The following is a 15,636-nucleotide window of genomic DNA, read 5'->3' as shown; positions in this document are numbered from 1 at the left end:
GTTCTGATCACACTTATTAAGTGGCACCCTATGACTGAAAGTGGATCCCTGGTAAGGGGTAACCGCTTCAGAAAGTATCTTCATGGAAGAAAGGCACCCTCTCTCTGGGAGGCTCCTGACTGAACAACACCAAGCTTGGAGACACCTGGTTTCAGAAAGTGGGCAATGACAGTAAGTCCACTTTAGAAACAAGCATCACATATCACCATAACAGGCAATTCATCAAAATAAACAAATATATTTTTCACATTAAAATACAAATTTTACAAATTTTGCTTTTAATCTGATCAGCAATTATGCATCACTAAATTACATAATGTTGACAGACAATGCATAAAACAAATTCTTCCATTAGTCAAGAACTTTAAAAAAAAACTGCAGTATCCATTGGATCATATTGCTACAAAAATTAAGAATGATGGCAAGATATGTTATCATTTTTCAGAAAACCATACTATTTTTGAAAAATATGATCCTATTTAAGAGCTGAAATACAGATAGGCATGAGCGGACAGACCACCATCCCTGATCTTGGATTTGAATGCAGTTCAGTCTGAGGGAGTAGAAGTCTGACCCAACATAGCTGGCAGAATCGTGAGTGAAAAAGCAAATCCACAAGCCAGAGGTAAAGAAAAGATCACTTCAACAACGTTTCAGTAATCTCACTCAAAGGGCTGCAGGAACACCTGTTGCCAGGAATGGAATTTTACAGAGGTGTGGTCTTCAGCAAGCCTGGAGACGTCGCCATATTGTTAGGGCAGTGCTGGGAGAGCTTCACTGCACGGCTCACCCGAGCTGTACCTACATTTGCTTGGGGCAACAACAACAGCATGTGACATGCCTGTTTCTGCAGATGGAGTGTTGAGTCATTGCATGTTTTGGAGATTAAGCTAGCCTTGTGCAGTCAACTTAGACAAATGAAGTGATTCAGGTGGATTTTCTTTTAAAGTTCAAATGAAATTGAAATCTGAAGCGTGAGGGAATTGGATGAGCAACAGGGTTGGAAAAATTAACATTTAACTTCTGCAAGAGATGTACTAAAGATTCCCAACATCCTGAGGAAAGGGCAAAGTCAAAATATACACTAGGCCAATGCTCCCAGCCCCGTTAATAAATCCTGCCTTGTACTGAGAAATCTGTTAATATCTAGTATTTATATCATTGTAAGCAAACATTAATGAAAATTTTAGCTGGTCAGGTATTACGAACATGATCATTTGAACAGGCCACAGCTTCAATTAATTTCTCAGGTATTGCCCAGAGCTGCCTGAGAGATGATCCTATTCCATCTGAGAAGTCAGTTTTCCATTTTTCTGAAGTCAAAAGACAGAGATCCATCTCGCAGACAGCACGCACTGGGCTGGCGGAAAGGCAAAGGCTCTCTCCATGTTGAAGCTGGGGGTAGTGGGGGGACGCAAGAGACTGCAGACGCTAGGGAGATGGGTTTTCTTTTGAAAGCTACGAACTTTCAGTTTTCCCTCCATTGGGATTCTGAAAGGAACTTTGAGCCATTTTGGCCTTTTTCCTGAAAAATGAACAGAAAGGAAGTTGATGAATAATGTCATGTTCAACTGAACTCCTAGTAATGGTGGAGAAGTAAGAAAGCCACCTGTAAATAAGAAGTCATACACGATTATGAAGTAATGCTTTCCAAATTTCAAGTTTCAAATTTCTTGTCATGGGCATATATACTCAATGGCCACTTTATTAAGTACACCTGTTTCTTAATGCAAATTTCTAATCAGTCATTCATATGGCATCAACTCAATGCATAAAATCACAAAGAAACAGTTGTTGTTCAGACCAAACATCACAACGGTGAAGAAATGTGATCTAAGTGAGCTTAACCGTGAAGAATTGCTGGTGCTAGATGGGGAGGTTTGAGTATCTCAAAAACTGCTGATCTCCTGGGATTTTCACAGACAACTGTCTGTGGAGTTTACAGGGAATGGTGCGAATGGTAATTCTGTGGGCAAAAATGCCTTGTTAATGAGAGAGGTTGGAGAAGAATGGCCAAATTGGTCCCAGCTGATAGGAAGGCAACAGTAACTCAAATAACCACTCCTTAGAACAGTGGTATGCAGGAGAGAATCTCTGAACACACATTTTCACACAGTCCCACAGCTGGGCATTCAATAGGGTTATTTACACACTCCACACTCTCTTCAATAAGGTCCACTGTCTCACCATCTCTCCAATAGTGTATTCAAACATTATATTCCCATCTTTGTGATTTTATTTCCAACAGTGGCAGAGTAATTCTCATTGGACTGCTGATAATGGAAGATTATGAGCAGATGGAAGTGTTTACAAACTGCAGATTGCATACCAGGGTGATCTAGGGGAACCTAATCATGGATCAGTGATCTGACACTCTATGGAGTGTAGGCATGGAGGTGGTATCTTGACTACCTGCTCATCGCCCTCCAACTCCTACTTTGTTGGAGGAATACATTCAGTGATATACTATTTAATGTAAAGAGGAGGAGTATAAAATTATCTTTGTTTATAAATCCATTCATGGTTTCAGCTCGGCTCTCTGTAACCTTGTCCAGTGCTACAACTCTCTGAGAGCACTGGTTAAATCCAAATGCAAACTTCCTCCATCCCAGCACTCTACATTCATTGCCTTTTCTACTGCTACCTTGGACCATAACCTCACACTTCCTTTTAGAAGCTCTTCAAAATTTATTTTAGAGGCCATACATTTGGTCATCTGTCCTAACGTCTTCATATGTATCTTAGTGTGAAATGTTATGGATCTTATGTAAAATGTTTACTAGATTTTACATTCTATTTCAACACCACTTTACTGTACTAGTAAACCATATTTAATTTGAAGTTGCTGAAAATAAAATTAAAACCAAAAGTAAAATGTACAAAGACAATACAATACAATGCAGAGAAACTAAAATATCACAAATTATAACACAGCTAAAAACAAAATGGACAGGCATTATATCTTTAAAAGTCGAGACAGAAGGAACTGCAGCTGCTGGAATCTGGAGCAGAAGTCATACTGCTGGAGGAGCCCATTAGGTCAGGCAGCATCTGTAGAGGGCAAAGGACTTGTGAGACCCTTCATCTAGGCTGAAAGAGTTGAGGAGAACTAGCTAATATAAAGACATCAGGCGAGGAGTAGAGCAAGCGCTAGGGTTGACTGGCTGGCAGAGTCAGTTGCAGGAGGGGAAGCTTTTAAAGTACTTGTTAGAAACATTTGTCTGTAGAAGTACAGCTGGCTTCAACTATTAAAGGGGTTCAGTAATGGCTTTGCTCCAGATCCATATAGTATAGTAGCTGTGAATCAAGCAGTATTACACATGAGCCTTACTGATTGCTGTGACTGAACCCCCCATCACCCCCAGCCTCACCAATCCCTGCCTGCTGGTCCTTACTTACAGTCTCTCCCTGCTTGCAGTAAATGTCTGCAACACCAGGAGCAGATGTGGTCTTCAAATCCCAGGCAGGTGTTATCCATGAGCACCTGTGGTATTCATGTTGTCTTCCTCCTTGACAGCTCCACAAGGTTAATAACCACTTAAAATGGTTGGCAAATGAATCATATCAAGCACTGTGTCACTGCGGGCTTTGACCAGGACAAGAAAGCAGCTTATCAAAATTAAAAGCTCGTCCTGATAAGCTATTAGCAAGGATGAGATATTAATCTTGATAAGCTGCTTTCTTGTCCTGGTCAAAGTCTGCAGTGACACAGTACTGGCTAGTCCGCACACATCTGGGATCATCAGTGTATTGCTTATCGAATTCACCTAATCCTACCTGCAACCTTTTTATTGATGGGGCATAGCAGGTAGAAACACCATCTATGTTAACTACGTCCAATAGATCACTGAGGAATTCACAGATCGCTTTCAGCCACCACTTACTACAGTCAACTCCACATCTCACGACAACTAAACATAGGAACACAGATGGGCCAGCAAGAGCCTCTAGATAACATGACCATTAACATATGTTTTGCTAGCCTGCCTGCACAACAGTGAATGCACTTTAAAAAAATTTGCTGGCTTCGAAACACTTTGGACCATTCTTAAGACCATAAGACATAAGACATAGGGGCAGAATTAGGCCATTCATCTCATTGAGTGTGCTTCGCTATTCTATCATGCCTGATCCTGGATCCCACCCAAGCCCATCCACCTGCCTTCTTGCCACATCCTTCGATGCCTGATCAATCAGAAAACGATCAACTTCCATGGAGATGCTTCAAATAAATTCCAGTCTGGTTTTCCTTCAGAGCAAGAGAAGATATTCTCTGCATTAAAATGATTTGAGTCTTGCTTACTTAGCCTTGGCTAACAATAGCTTAAGCAGGATTGGGCCAAGGAAATTATTTATGAAGCATTGGACATTTGTTCCGAACCAGCCATTTCTCATTCTCTATATGATTAATTAATAATATTGCAGCAAACACAGAATTATAACCAGCTCATAAATGTTAAATATAATGATACTGTGTAATATTCTTTCCCTTATTCCAATTGATTTATAATATCCATGGAAATACATTATCCATTAAAGCCATCTTTTACTGTAGCACCCTTTTGACTCATTGGATAGTCACACTAATGGCCAAGTGATTAAAGTATGGCACTGAATTGCTCTAACAGTAAAATCTTAGATTCAATCCACCACTAGCAAAGAATAAGCTGGACAAAAGTCCAGACACTAGAATTAGCTTTAAACTCTCTGGGATTAAGGAATAAGTATCTGTTGGGTGGCGGGGATGGGTGAAGCAGGGGTCTTAAAATATTCAATTGCTATCCAACAACTGAGTTATGGGTCACAAACCAGAGAAAATCTGCAGATACTGGAAATGCAAGCAACACGTACAAAATGCTGCAGGACTGCCGAAGGGTCTCGGCACAAAACATCAACTGTTTACTCTTCCTGGCCTGCTGAGTTCCCAAAGCATTTTGTGCCTGTGTTGACTGAGTTTCAGGCAAGGGGGCAAAGTGGTCAAAGAGGGCAGACATCATACTTCATGGTCAGATTATATGTGATAAAACTGTCCCTTCAGGGTGAGGCTTGGGCTGGGGGGATCTGTAAGCAAGGTCTGTCAGAGAGCAGGAAACATGAGCCCACTGCCATCCATACCTGCGGAGTTGCTGGTCGTCAGCTAACCGCACTATAAGAATCTGTAACGGAAAGGAGTCACCTGTAGGGCAAAGCATCGCAGTTGTCCTCACACTGACCCACCGTGCCAACAGGTGCCAGAGATAAAGAGAAAGGTTATGGCGTGAATGGCATCTGATGAAGGGGCTTGAAGGAGCACAGGCACATGGAACTGATCTTTGCTAAAGGATGGGGAAAGTTGCCTATTGTTTTACCTTCTGCCTGATCTCCTCTTCCATTGAAGTCACCTCCTTTGGCGATTTATTCTGACTTCCCTTTATACATTCTAACCCTTTGTAACAAAAGTGTACTTTATTGACTGGAAATTTCCTCAGTTGTTCTCTTGCTGCGGTTAGTCATTCTGCTAGTGGCATTACTGAGATCCAGAAAGGTGAGTTTACCAAATACACTGAGATATTTAGTGGTGTCCTCCCTTTTCTGTTGGTTGAACTGCATTGGGAACCCAACGAACCCAGGCCTCAGTACCACATCTATAATCTGGAAAAATCCCTTCACCAATTGACTCTCAGGCTTCATTTCAGGGGTGACATTATATGGTGTCACTTAAAGCGGATATAGATTGGATGCAGGCAAAATCGATCTATGTTTCCCCCACATTTTCCCAAAGTGGAAAATGGACAAAGCAGAGACAAATTTTACCTCAACATATTGTATTTTAATGGAATAAATGTTGCCGAGTCATTTGTTGCTCCTCAGCATGAGAGCAACAGAGAAAAGTTAGAAACCATTCACTGAAATTTTGATTCATTCAGCAAGGGAATATTTGTGGTTGTGGACATTCCTTCTCATGTGCCATGTTCAAGTGTTGACAACCCTGCAGGTCCCCAGCACATTTCACTCATATCACTCCTTCATCTGCATTTCCCTGGGATCGCTAAGTCAATGTGAACTAAGGAAATGGTTGGAATGATCAAGAACAGCTATTTCCTTCAACCATTCAGTTCTTGAACAAACCAATACTATCCTAATCAATACCTCAATATCGCAACACTGACTACTTTGATCACCTCACACTGCAATTGCTCCAACTGTATCCTTTCTTGTAAAGATTATGCATAATTTATGTTTAGTTTAAGTTTTTCTTGTGGATGCTGCTTATATGACACCATATGCCCATGATGCTGCTGCAAGTAAGACCATAAGATCATAGGACATAAGAGCAGAATTAGGCCATTCAGCCCATCAAGTCTGCTGCACCATTCCACCATGGCTGATCTCAAATCCCACTCAACCCCGTACACCTGCCTTCTTGCCCTGTGCTTTGATGCCATGACAGATCAGGAAATGATCAACTTCCACCTTATACCTACGTACGGACTTGTCCTCCACTGCAGCCTGTGGCAGAGCATTCCACAGATTTACTACTCTCTGGCTAAAAAAATTCCTCCTTTCCTCTGTTCTAAAGGGTCGCCCTCAATCTTGATACTGTGCCCTTTAGTTCTGGATATCACCACCACTGATACCACATTCTCTCCACATCCACCCTATCTAGTCCTTTCAACATTTTCAACATAAGCTTTACCAATGCACTGCTGCATACATCAATAAACTTGACTCTGTCTTTGAATGTTGTGAATGGAGGAAGAGGGCCTTGAAGTGTATCGGTTCACTGCTATCTTCTAGTTTGGTGGCCACTGGACTACTTTACATTATTAAAGACTTCTGCACCTTTGTAATCCGGAACTACCTGGTTTATCCTGGGGTCTATTGGCAGCTTCCCATTTGTAATAAGAAATGCTGTCTTGGAAGCCTAGAATACGAATCCATTAGTCCCCTTTTTTACGCATTCAACAGCAATAAATAAAAGATATATTGCATATATTTTGCAGTATTTTGCCCATTCCCTCCTGATATCCCATCTGTTAAGAAGCTCCCCATTTTTCCTGTCATAGGAGTCAATTTCCTACGTGCGATGATGTCAATAGTATGCAACACTGCCATTAATAATTTATTTATTAAAAAAACTGAATCAGTAGGCTTGCAACTTAGAACCATGTTGACAATTCTCGATTCAACAAGGAGTACATTGCACTGGAAGTAGAATCTTGCTGGGATGAGATTTTAATATTTTATCAATCCTAGAAAGTCATTTTGATGTGCTGATTACCTTACCGCCAACAGCCTGAAGGACAGATCAAATCTTTTTCACACTTGTGCCTCCTGTTTCTGCATGTCTGATTCTATGGTCAAGGTACCATCATAGCCCTTGGTGACTGGGCCCAATGGCTGAAAATAGCCCACTCTGAGTGTAGAGGGAGGATTCTCCATCCTTGTTTATTCTTTAGCAACCCCTATTTCCCCCCAGCTGCACACAAACTAACACTGCAACTCACCCTGCTGTGTCTGGACCAGCAAGGCAGAGGTGACTGTTGTGACTAAACTGCAAATCTGTCCAATGGCCAGTCACAGTGACTGCCCTCAGTGAGCCTCCACCATCACTACCCAGCCCCTCCTCTGCCTCTTCTTCATATCTCTGACTAACTTACATAGATTATTTGTTGAACAAATCTACAGTTGTCCTTCATACCATAGAGATGACAACTTTCCTTCTCACTCTAAGAACTCTAACAACTCTAAGAAGCTGGGAATAGAAATGAACAATGGAGAGAATTCTGCCCCAGCTAGGAATTTTATCTCCAATCCATGAGTCAGTACACACTTAGTTATCTTGCTAGAGCAGAAGTACCCAATCTTTTTTTATGTCATGGACCAATACCTGTAAGCAATGAGCCTGTGGACCCCAGGTTGGAAATGCCTGCAGAGTAATAGGTAGTGAATATATCTGCTTATAGGATTTGTTCAACAATTGAAAGTTATTTCAAAACATAGAACATAGACAGCACAGCACAGTATGACCACTCTGAATAAAAAAAGCCTACCTCTGATATTTCCCCTAACCCTTCTACCACTCACTTTAATAAGATGCCATTGACACCCTGGGAAAAAGGAGTTGGCTGTCCACTCTATCTATGCCTCTTATAATATGTTCCTCTATCAAGTCACCTCTCATTCTTCTCCACTACAAAGAGAAAAGCCCTAGTTCACTCAGCCATTACACGTAAAGAATGTTTTCCAACCCGGGCAGAAAAATCTTCATCTTCTCTAAAGCTTCCATATCCTTCCTATAATGAGACTATCAGAAGCGAACACAATACTCCAAGTGTGGTCTAATCAGAGTTTTATAGAGCTACAGTACATCATTACCTTGCACCTTTTGAACTCAGTCCCCCAACACACTACACCCTACTTAATAACCCTATCAACTTGCATGGCAACTTTGAGGAATCTTTGGACTTGGACCACACCGCTGAGAATTCTGCCATTAACTTTATACTGCACTCTGCCTTCAAGTTCAATGCTTCAAACTGAATCACTTCACACTTTTCCTGAGTGAATTCCACCTGCCACTTCTCGTCCCAACTCAGCATCCAATTGTAACCTATGACAACCTTCTGCACTATCCACAAGACCACCAACCTTCATAACTTCTGCAAGCTTACTCACCGACCCTTCCACCTCCTTAACCAAGTTATTTATAAAACTGACGAAGAGCAGATCCCTGCACTACACCACTAGTCACCAACCTCCAGGCATTTCCTGCAAGATTCTGCTTAGAATTCTATCCACACAGTGAAACCATTTTATTGAGTGGCATTACTCCCTGCAAAATGATAAATACCAGTCTGTGATGTCTGGTAGGTTCCTGCTTTACCTAAGTGATTAATTAGCTATGAAGGAGTTCTATAAATACCAGAGCTTTGTCTCCATCTTGGCTGAGTGACCATTAATCTTAAGTTAATTTGAATGGTGGCCATTGGTGAATCATCTGCAGCCAATTGTAGGACAATTAGGGGCACAGTGCCAGAATCAGTGGTGTTGAGAGAGGTGAGAAGGTTATTGGTCGGAGGACATGACAGTGACAGAGAAGAAAATGGAAGGACTTGAACATAAAACTGAAGTGTCGCTAGACCAGGAATAAATTGGAGAACCACGAAAAGTTAAATCCAGAGGCTGAGGGTGGTTGGCTGTAGACAACTGGAGAAGAGAAACAGATTACTAATGTGGCTGCCAAATATGGAGAACTGAGATTCCACCCCCCCCCCCATCCCATCATTTACAGCAAGGAAGTTATGGCGACCATTACATCACAAGGCTCACAGTATCACAAAAGAAAACATTGACAGAAATGAAAACAGCACCCTACCTTAGTGATCTCCAGCCAAGTCTGAAATTAACAGCAGTGAAATGATTTGAAACCAGGGGATTTGAGTTTGATCTTCTCTGAGCAGAGAAGATAAAAAGATTAAGCAGGGCACTCACATAAGTGAGAACATAGGATAAAGTAGGTAGGGAAGAAGTTCCATGTTGTTTGATAACCGGAGGACACAGCTCACACCTCCAACATCCAGAGGATATCGATCTCTGGAATTGGAAATTCCAGGTAATTGGAAAAAGAACCCGAAGGAACCAGAAGAAAGATAAGGGTTTTTGCCTTTTCCATAATGAGTCAACATGATCTAGAAAGAAAGAAACACCTGCATTTTAAAAAAACATCTTTTGCGACTTCAGGGTGTCCCAAAGCACTTCACAGACACATTAAGCACATCCTGGTGTACGGTTGCTGTGATAATTCTGTTATGATGTGCTATTGCAATGTGGATTTACAAGCCTGCTGCCTGGACTTGGGGGCCTGAGTTACAGAGCTTGCATTGACTAGGACTTTATCCCCTGGAACGTAGGAGTTTGAGTGGTCACCTGATAGAGGAACATAAGATAAAAAGAGTGAAAGCACACAATCTTTTTCCCAGGAAGGAGGTGCTGGAAACAAGAGGGCATAGGATTAAAATGAGAAATGAGAAGTTTAAAAAGGATGTTAGAGACAGTTTCTTCACACAAAGGGTGGCAAGCCTTTGGAATGAGCTTCCAGAAATAGTGATTGAGGCAGGAAAACTAGCAACATTTGAAAGAAATCTAGATAAATATGAGCATGGGAGAGGATTGGGCCAAATGTAAGCAGATGGGGGAATGGCTAAGGTGGGGAACCGAGTCAGAATGATTGAGTTGGGTTGAAGGGCTGGTTTCCATGGTCTACGTCTAAGTGAGAAACAAAAGCTGAATGGGAACACTCCCATAATCCTTTTGAAGAGAGTTAAAGAAAAGCATTCATAACCGCCCAAAAGGCTTTGCTGGATTCCAAAAGACTGCACTCTCAACAGTAACATTACAGAAACTTAGCAACATCAACTGAGCAACGGTTCATACACATTGCCTGAGAGCCTGATACAGGCATCTACAACAACGCTTTCAAATGAGAATAGTAACAGAAAACACTGGAGATGCACAGCAGGTTAGGCAGTATCCATGAAGAGAGAAATAGAATTAAAGGTTTAGCTAAATTATAGGAATAACATTAATTCTTTTGCTCTCCGCACATGCTGATTGTACTGTTGAACATCTCCAGTACATTCGCCCTTTATTTCAGGTCTGTATTTTTTTTTTGCTTTTCAATTTTCAAAGAGGAATTGGCTAAATGCTAGAAAATAAATTATTTTGTCAAGTTACGGAGAAACAATAGTATAGCATGATCTACTGTAGTACATAGTTCTTTCAAGGAAAAAGCAAGACAAGGTAGATGGTGTGATCTCTTTTTAAGCTGTATTAAATGCAAGAAATGCCTGTGATATGCAGTATTAATAAAGAGGATCAGCTTTAACACAGCCTGAGGAATTCAGGAAGAGAATCGCACAACCTGATGTGGTAAAACAAGGAAGCAGAGGCTATAATAAAAGAAAAATATCCAATTGTTCTGTGATCAAGACAAGATGCCCTCTTTTAAAGATATTCTTATACCACTTTTCTGTGCTTAATCATCTGCTTAGCTGTACAGTACTGCTCAACATGAGCTACAGCAGAACATATCATACTGGATGCCTGGTCCACAAAGCTATTTTACCAGGCAACCATTTTCACGGTACAGGAGCAAAAGCAAGAGCGGGAAGGATTTTGTGGAGCAAGTCTCATTGCCAATGGGTTACGCTTCACAAGAGTGAGAGCAGCAAGTTCAAAGAGCAGGTCTCACTGGTCAGCTAATTGGGCAACAACTGCCAATTAAAAGAAAGAAAAGCTCAGGATGAATGGCCATTGTAGGAGTGGCTCAGTGTAAGAAAGGGACCTCGTGGTTTTGGCTCAAGGGTGAGAATAAGTGAGTGGAGGTTGAAGGTGAGGTTCTGGTAAGGCCTCTTTCTTTCTTATTGCACAGGTAGAGCAGTGGGAATGAAAATCAGGGCAGTGTCATTTTCACCTTGAATGATGTGGGAAGTGAGGGAGTTCTCAAGAGTCCCTGGTGACTACACCTGCAAGAAGGCCATCCAGCTACACTCTTTGCAGTCTGCATTAGGGAGTTGGAGCTGGAGCTCCAGATCACTTTGGACGTTGAGGGTGTTGATGGACTGAGTTACGTGGATGTAGTTACACCTAAGTTTCAGGAGGCAGGTAGCTTGGTGACTATCAGGAAATGGAAAGGGTATAGGCAACGGCTGTTCCTCTCAATAAATAATCTTAGGGGGAGGCACAACTCTGACACTGAGCCTGGCTCTGCAGGTCAGAAGGGAAGTAGGGAGAAGAGGAGAGCAGAAGTGACAGGGGATTCACTGGTTAGGGAAACAGAGAAAAGATTCAGTGGAGGAGAAGTAGACTCCCAGATGGTATGTTGCATCCCAGGTGCCATGGTCAGAGATGCCTTGAATTGAAACCCCAATGTTCTCAAGTAGGAGGGTGAGCAGCCAAAAGTTGAGGTATACATTAGTACCAATGACATAGCTAGGAAACAGATGAGATCCTGAAGAGTGAATTTAAGGATTTAGGAAGGAAGCTAAAAAGCAGGACCTCAAGGGTAGTCATCTCTGGATTTCTGCCTGTGCCACCTACCAGTGACAGTAAGAACGGGATGATTTGGCAGATAAATGTGTGGCTGAAGAGTTGGTGCAGTGGGTAGGGTTTCAGATTTGTGGATCATTGTGATCTCTCCTGGTGAATGAATGTACGACCTGCACAAAAGGGATGGGTTATACCTAAACTCGAGAGGGACCAATGTCATTGCAGGCAGCTTTACCAGAGATGTTGGGGAGGGTTTAAACTAGTTTGGCAGGGGCATAGGAACCAGACTGTTAGGTCAGATGATGGAACAGTTTGTATAAATGTAGGTGCAATATGTAGATGACTGCGAGGAAGAATATGCAGTGGATAGGGCATAAACACAATCTGGTGTATGGGTTTAAAAGTATTAAGAACTTAGGTCATGGAATAATGACTTGGCCATTACAGAAAATTAGGTGCTCGAAGTTCAGGAGTTTAGATATTTCCTTTCGAACATAAGACACAGGAAAAAGAATTAGGCCAATCCACCTGTCAAGTTTGCTCCAAAAGTCAATCATGGGATAGGTTTATATACGCCAGAAAAATGTTTTGAGCTGAAAGGCCTGTACTGTGCCGTACTGTTTGATGTTCTATGATAGATAAATAAAAGAGATATATTTTCCCTTACAAGCAACCTCAGTCCAAGTGTCAAGAAGCACAGGAAATGATTCCTGTAAGAATAGAAAGAAAATAAGGTCAATCCAATAACTGTGCTCGGATAATCTAAAACATCCATCACTAAGAATATAGGCGTCAGGAGAAGGAAGACAGAGAAACTTCATCAGTTGTGTTTCAAGAAGAGAATGACTTTATGGAAACAGTGCAATGAACTTCAAATTCATTACAAGAAAGAAGAAAGTTTTTTAGGATTGTCTGGCTGAAAACAAAATGAATAAGCAAGCAGCCTGGAAGTGAGTGAAATTTACTCGTTATATATTACTACACCTCTGCTTTTCCCAGCTTCTACTCTTTGTGATCATCAAAGGTCAGGTTTGAAAGACTTATTACTTTGTTTTGGGGTTATTCTGTTCTACTTCATTCTGCACCTCAATTTCCTTCCACCCCATCGACAAGTTCCTCACCCCTTTTCTATCATCTCTATGGTAACCTATGTGACTGTACACAAAGTGCTAAATGCAAACCAGTTCCTCTAGTGTTAGAATCCCTGGATGTAACATAGTGATCAACTACCACACCCAATGGTCTGCTTACGCTTTGCCCAGTTCGAAACCTGTACGTGGAAGTATAAAGTCAAACTTCCGAAGTATAAAGTAAAGGGATGGGCAAAAAAAACCGAAATTGATGAGGAAAGGGAGACATGTTCATAGAGAGAGGGGGTGCATAGAGAGAGAGAAGGGGATAGAGAGGGGGAGGGAGAAAGTAGAAAGAAGAAAGGGTGGAGTAAGAGGAGAGAAAGGAAGAGAGAGGAGAGGGCAAGTGAAGAGGAAGTCACTAAATACACTCAAGATAGAGGTAGATGGATCTCTGCATTCTAAAGGGTTGAAGGAATGAAGGGATATAAGGTATCAAAGTGATGGTACCAAATCAGCAAGATGACCCAAAGGGCCGAATGGCCATTTCTGCTATCCTGTACAGAACAAAAGCCTGTGTGATTGTGTGGAAATCAAATATCCCCAAACACTCCAGCTTTCCTCCTTCAAGATGTGCTGCTCCAGCCTCCAAGCTCGTCTGCTTTATCCATTATATTCCGTGCATTAAAACAAACTTCTGATTATTAGTCCCACCATGTTCATAAATCCAGACCTGCAGGTTCTTTTCATTCAACTTACTTACCTCATTTTCCATCTTCTCTTCAATCTCTCCACCTGCTGACTGACTTCTGCAATCCCTGTGACATGCCACGTTAGGTTAGACACTAATGAAACTCTCGGTGAGCCTCCAGTTTAGGTACAGCCCACCTTTTTTGTGCAAGTCCCCCTTGCCCTGCAAGAGAGCCCAACTGTCAGGGTGCGTGAAGCCCCCGTTTCTGTACCTGCTCTTTAGAAGGATCTCACAGGGAAGGGGACAATGAGAGGCTGAATCAGCTGGGCAGACTCCCAGAACAAGTTCCTTGTGGAGGGAGGAGCTGAAGGAAGGGCTGGAGGGTTAAAAAAAGATTTAAATAAAATACCAACAGTGAAGCGCTTCATGAAATAATTACTCACCTCTGTAATCGCTTTTCATTAATGAACAAGATCACTCCAATCAGCACCAGGGAAAAGACAGCAAGCAACGTTCCCAACACGATACCCAAAATGTTCTCTTTTCAAAACAAAAAGAGTTCCTGTTACTCGAGTAATATCTCAGTAGGCACATGTAACGTCAGAGAAATGTATACAATATACATCCTGAAATTCTTTTTCTTCACAAACATCCACGAAAACAGAGAAGTGCCCTCAAAGAATGAATGACAGTTAAACATTAGAACCCCAAACCCCCCCCACCAGCTTCCCCCTCCCACACACAAGCAGCAGCAACCCCAGCACCCTCACCCACCAGCAAAAAAAACACCAGCGCTCTCCACCGAGCACTCAAGCGTGCAGCAAAGCATCAATAAAGACACAGACTTGTAGTACCTCAAAGACTACTCGTTCACCTGGTAATTCAACATACCACAGGCTCTCTTTCTCTAAGGGAAAAAGAGGTGCCCCTGTTTCACAGCGAGGGGGGAGTCATAACAAACAACTCACTGATTTATGATGTTAAAAGTCTGTTGCACTGCTTTTTCTGAGCTCTGCGCCCAGAGAGTTGGCCCCAAAATGGCTCAGGTCTCTGGACACACAGCCCCCGGCAGCTAACCCACTGCTCCCAATGTTCCATGTTCTCCAGCGACGCCTCAGTCCTTCCCCTGATTGCACCCCTTTGAACTATAAACACGTATCAAAAAAAACTTCAGTTCTTTTGCTTTGCAGCAAATACTGGTGACACAGCTGTCATTTACATTCAAACTTTTCAAATAAAGCAGCTTCCAATTTTGATGAAGAGTGTCTGCCCAAAACATTGGCTCCTTACTCCTCTCCATGGACACCGCCTGACCCTGCTGAGTTTCTCCAGCATTTTGTGCATGTTAGTCTTACAAGACTCACACTGGCTGACTACCCACCTACCCCTCCCATGGAAGGAATTAGTTACTTTAGGGAGATAAGAAGGAATTAGTTATTTAAGAATTAGTTACAGCTCTATTTCTATTTTTGATATCTCTTTTTTTTTCCTTTTCAAGGTTCTTTTGAAGACCCTGACCTGGAGTTACACTCTGATTTCAGTTCTTTGCAGGAATGGGACCTCACGACTGGCCGCTTTTTGATATCCCAAGGATGAGGCCTGGAAGGCAAATGCGTCTTCAGGGTTCTGGATGTTTATGACTCTGGGGGTGTGCTGATTCTAGGCCGGTGCCCCTGACTGAAGGGTCGCAGGAGAACATGGAACATGGGAGCAGCAGGTTAGCTGCCGTGGGCTATGCGTCTAGAGAGCTGCACCTTTATGGTGCCGACTCTTTGGGCACAGAGCTCGGAAAAAGCAACGCAACAGACTTAACGTTGTAAATCAGCGAGTTGTTTGTTATGTCTC

The 15,636-nt window shown here is 42.2% G+C and overlaps 1 protein-coding gene across 2 annotated transcripts in view; it reads right to left on the bottom strand.

The window, feature by feature from the left end:
• Positions 1 to 218: 218 nt before the first annotated feature.
• susd2 (sushi domain containing 2) overlaps positions 219 to 15,636 on the bottom strand; it is a 110,801-nt gene continuing 95,383 nt past the window's right edge. For both annotated transcript variants that reach the window (XM_073065441.1, XM_073065440.1), the window contains exons 15-16: positions 14,235 to 14,331; positions 219 to 1,525 (exon numbers count right to left, since the gene is read on the bottom strand). In XM_073065441.1, coding sequence (XP_072921542.1) covers positions 1,459 to 1,525; positions 14,235 to 14,331 — 164 coding nt within the window. In that variant the 3' untranslated portion in view covers positions 219 to 1,458. The remainder of the gene's footprint in view (positions 1,526 to 14,234; positions 14,332 to 15,636) is intronic.

The sequence above is a fragment of the Hemitrygon akajei genome, chromosome 14 (genome assembly GCF_048418815.1).
Source record: "Hemitrygon akajei chromosome 14, sHemAka1.3, whole genome shotgun sequence".
NCBI classification, from domain to species: domain Eukaryota; kingdom Metazoa; phylum Chordata; class Chondrichthyes; order Myliobatiformes; family Dasyatidae; genus Hemitrygon; species Hemitrygon akajei.
This window is presented reverse-complemented; position numbering and strand designations above follow the sequence as displayed.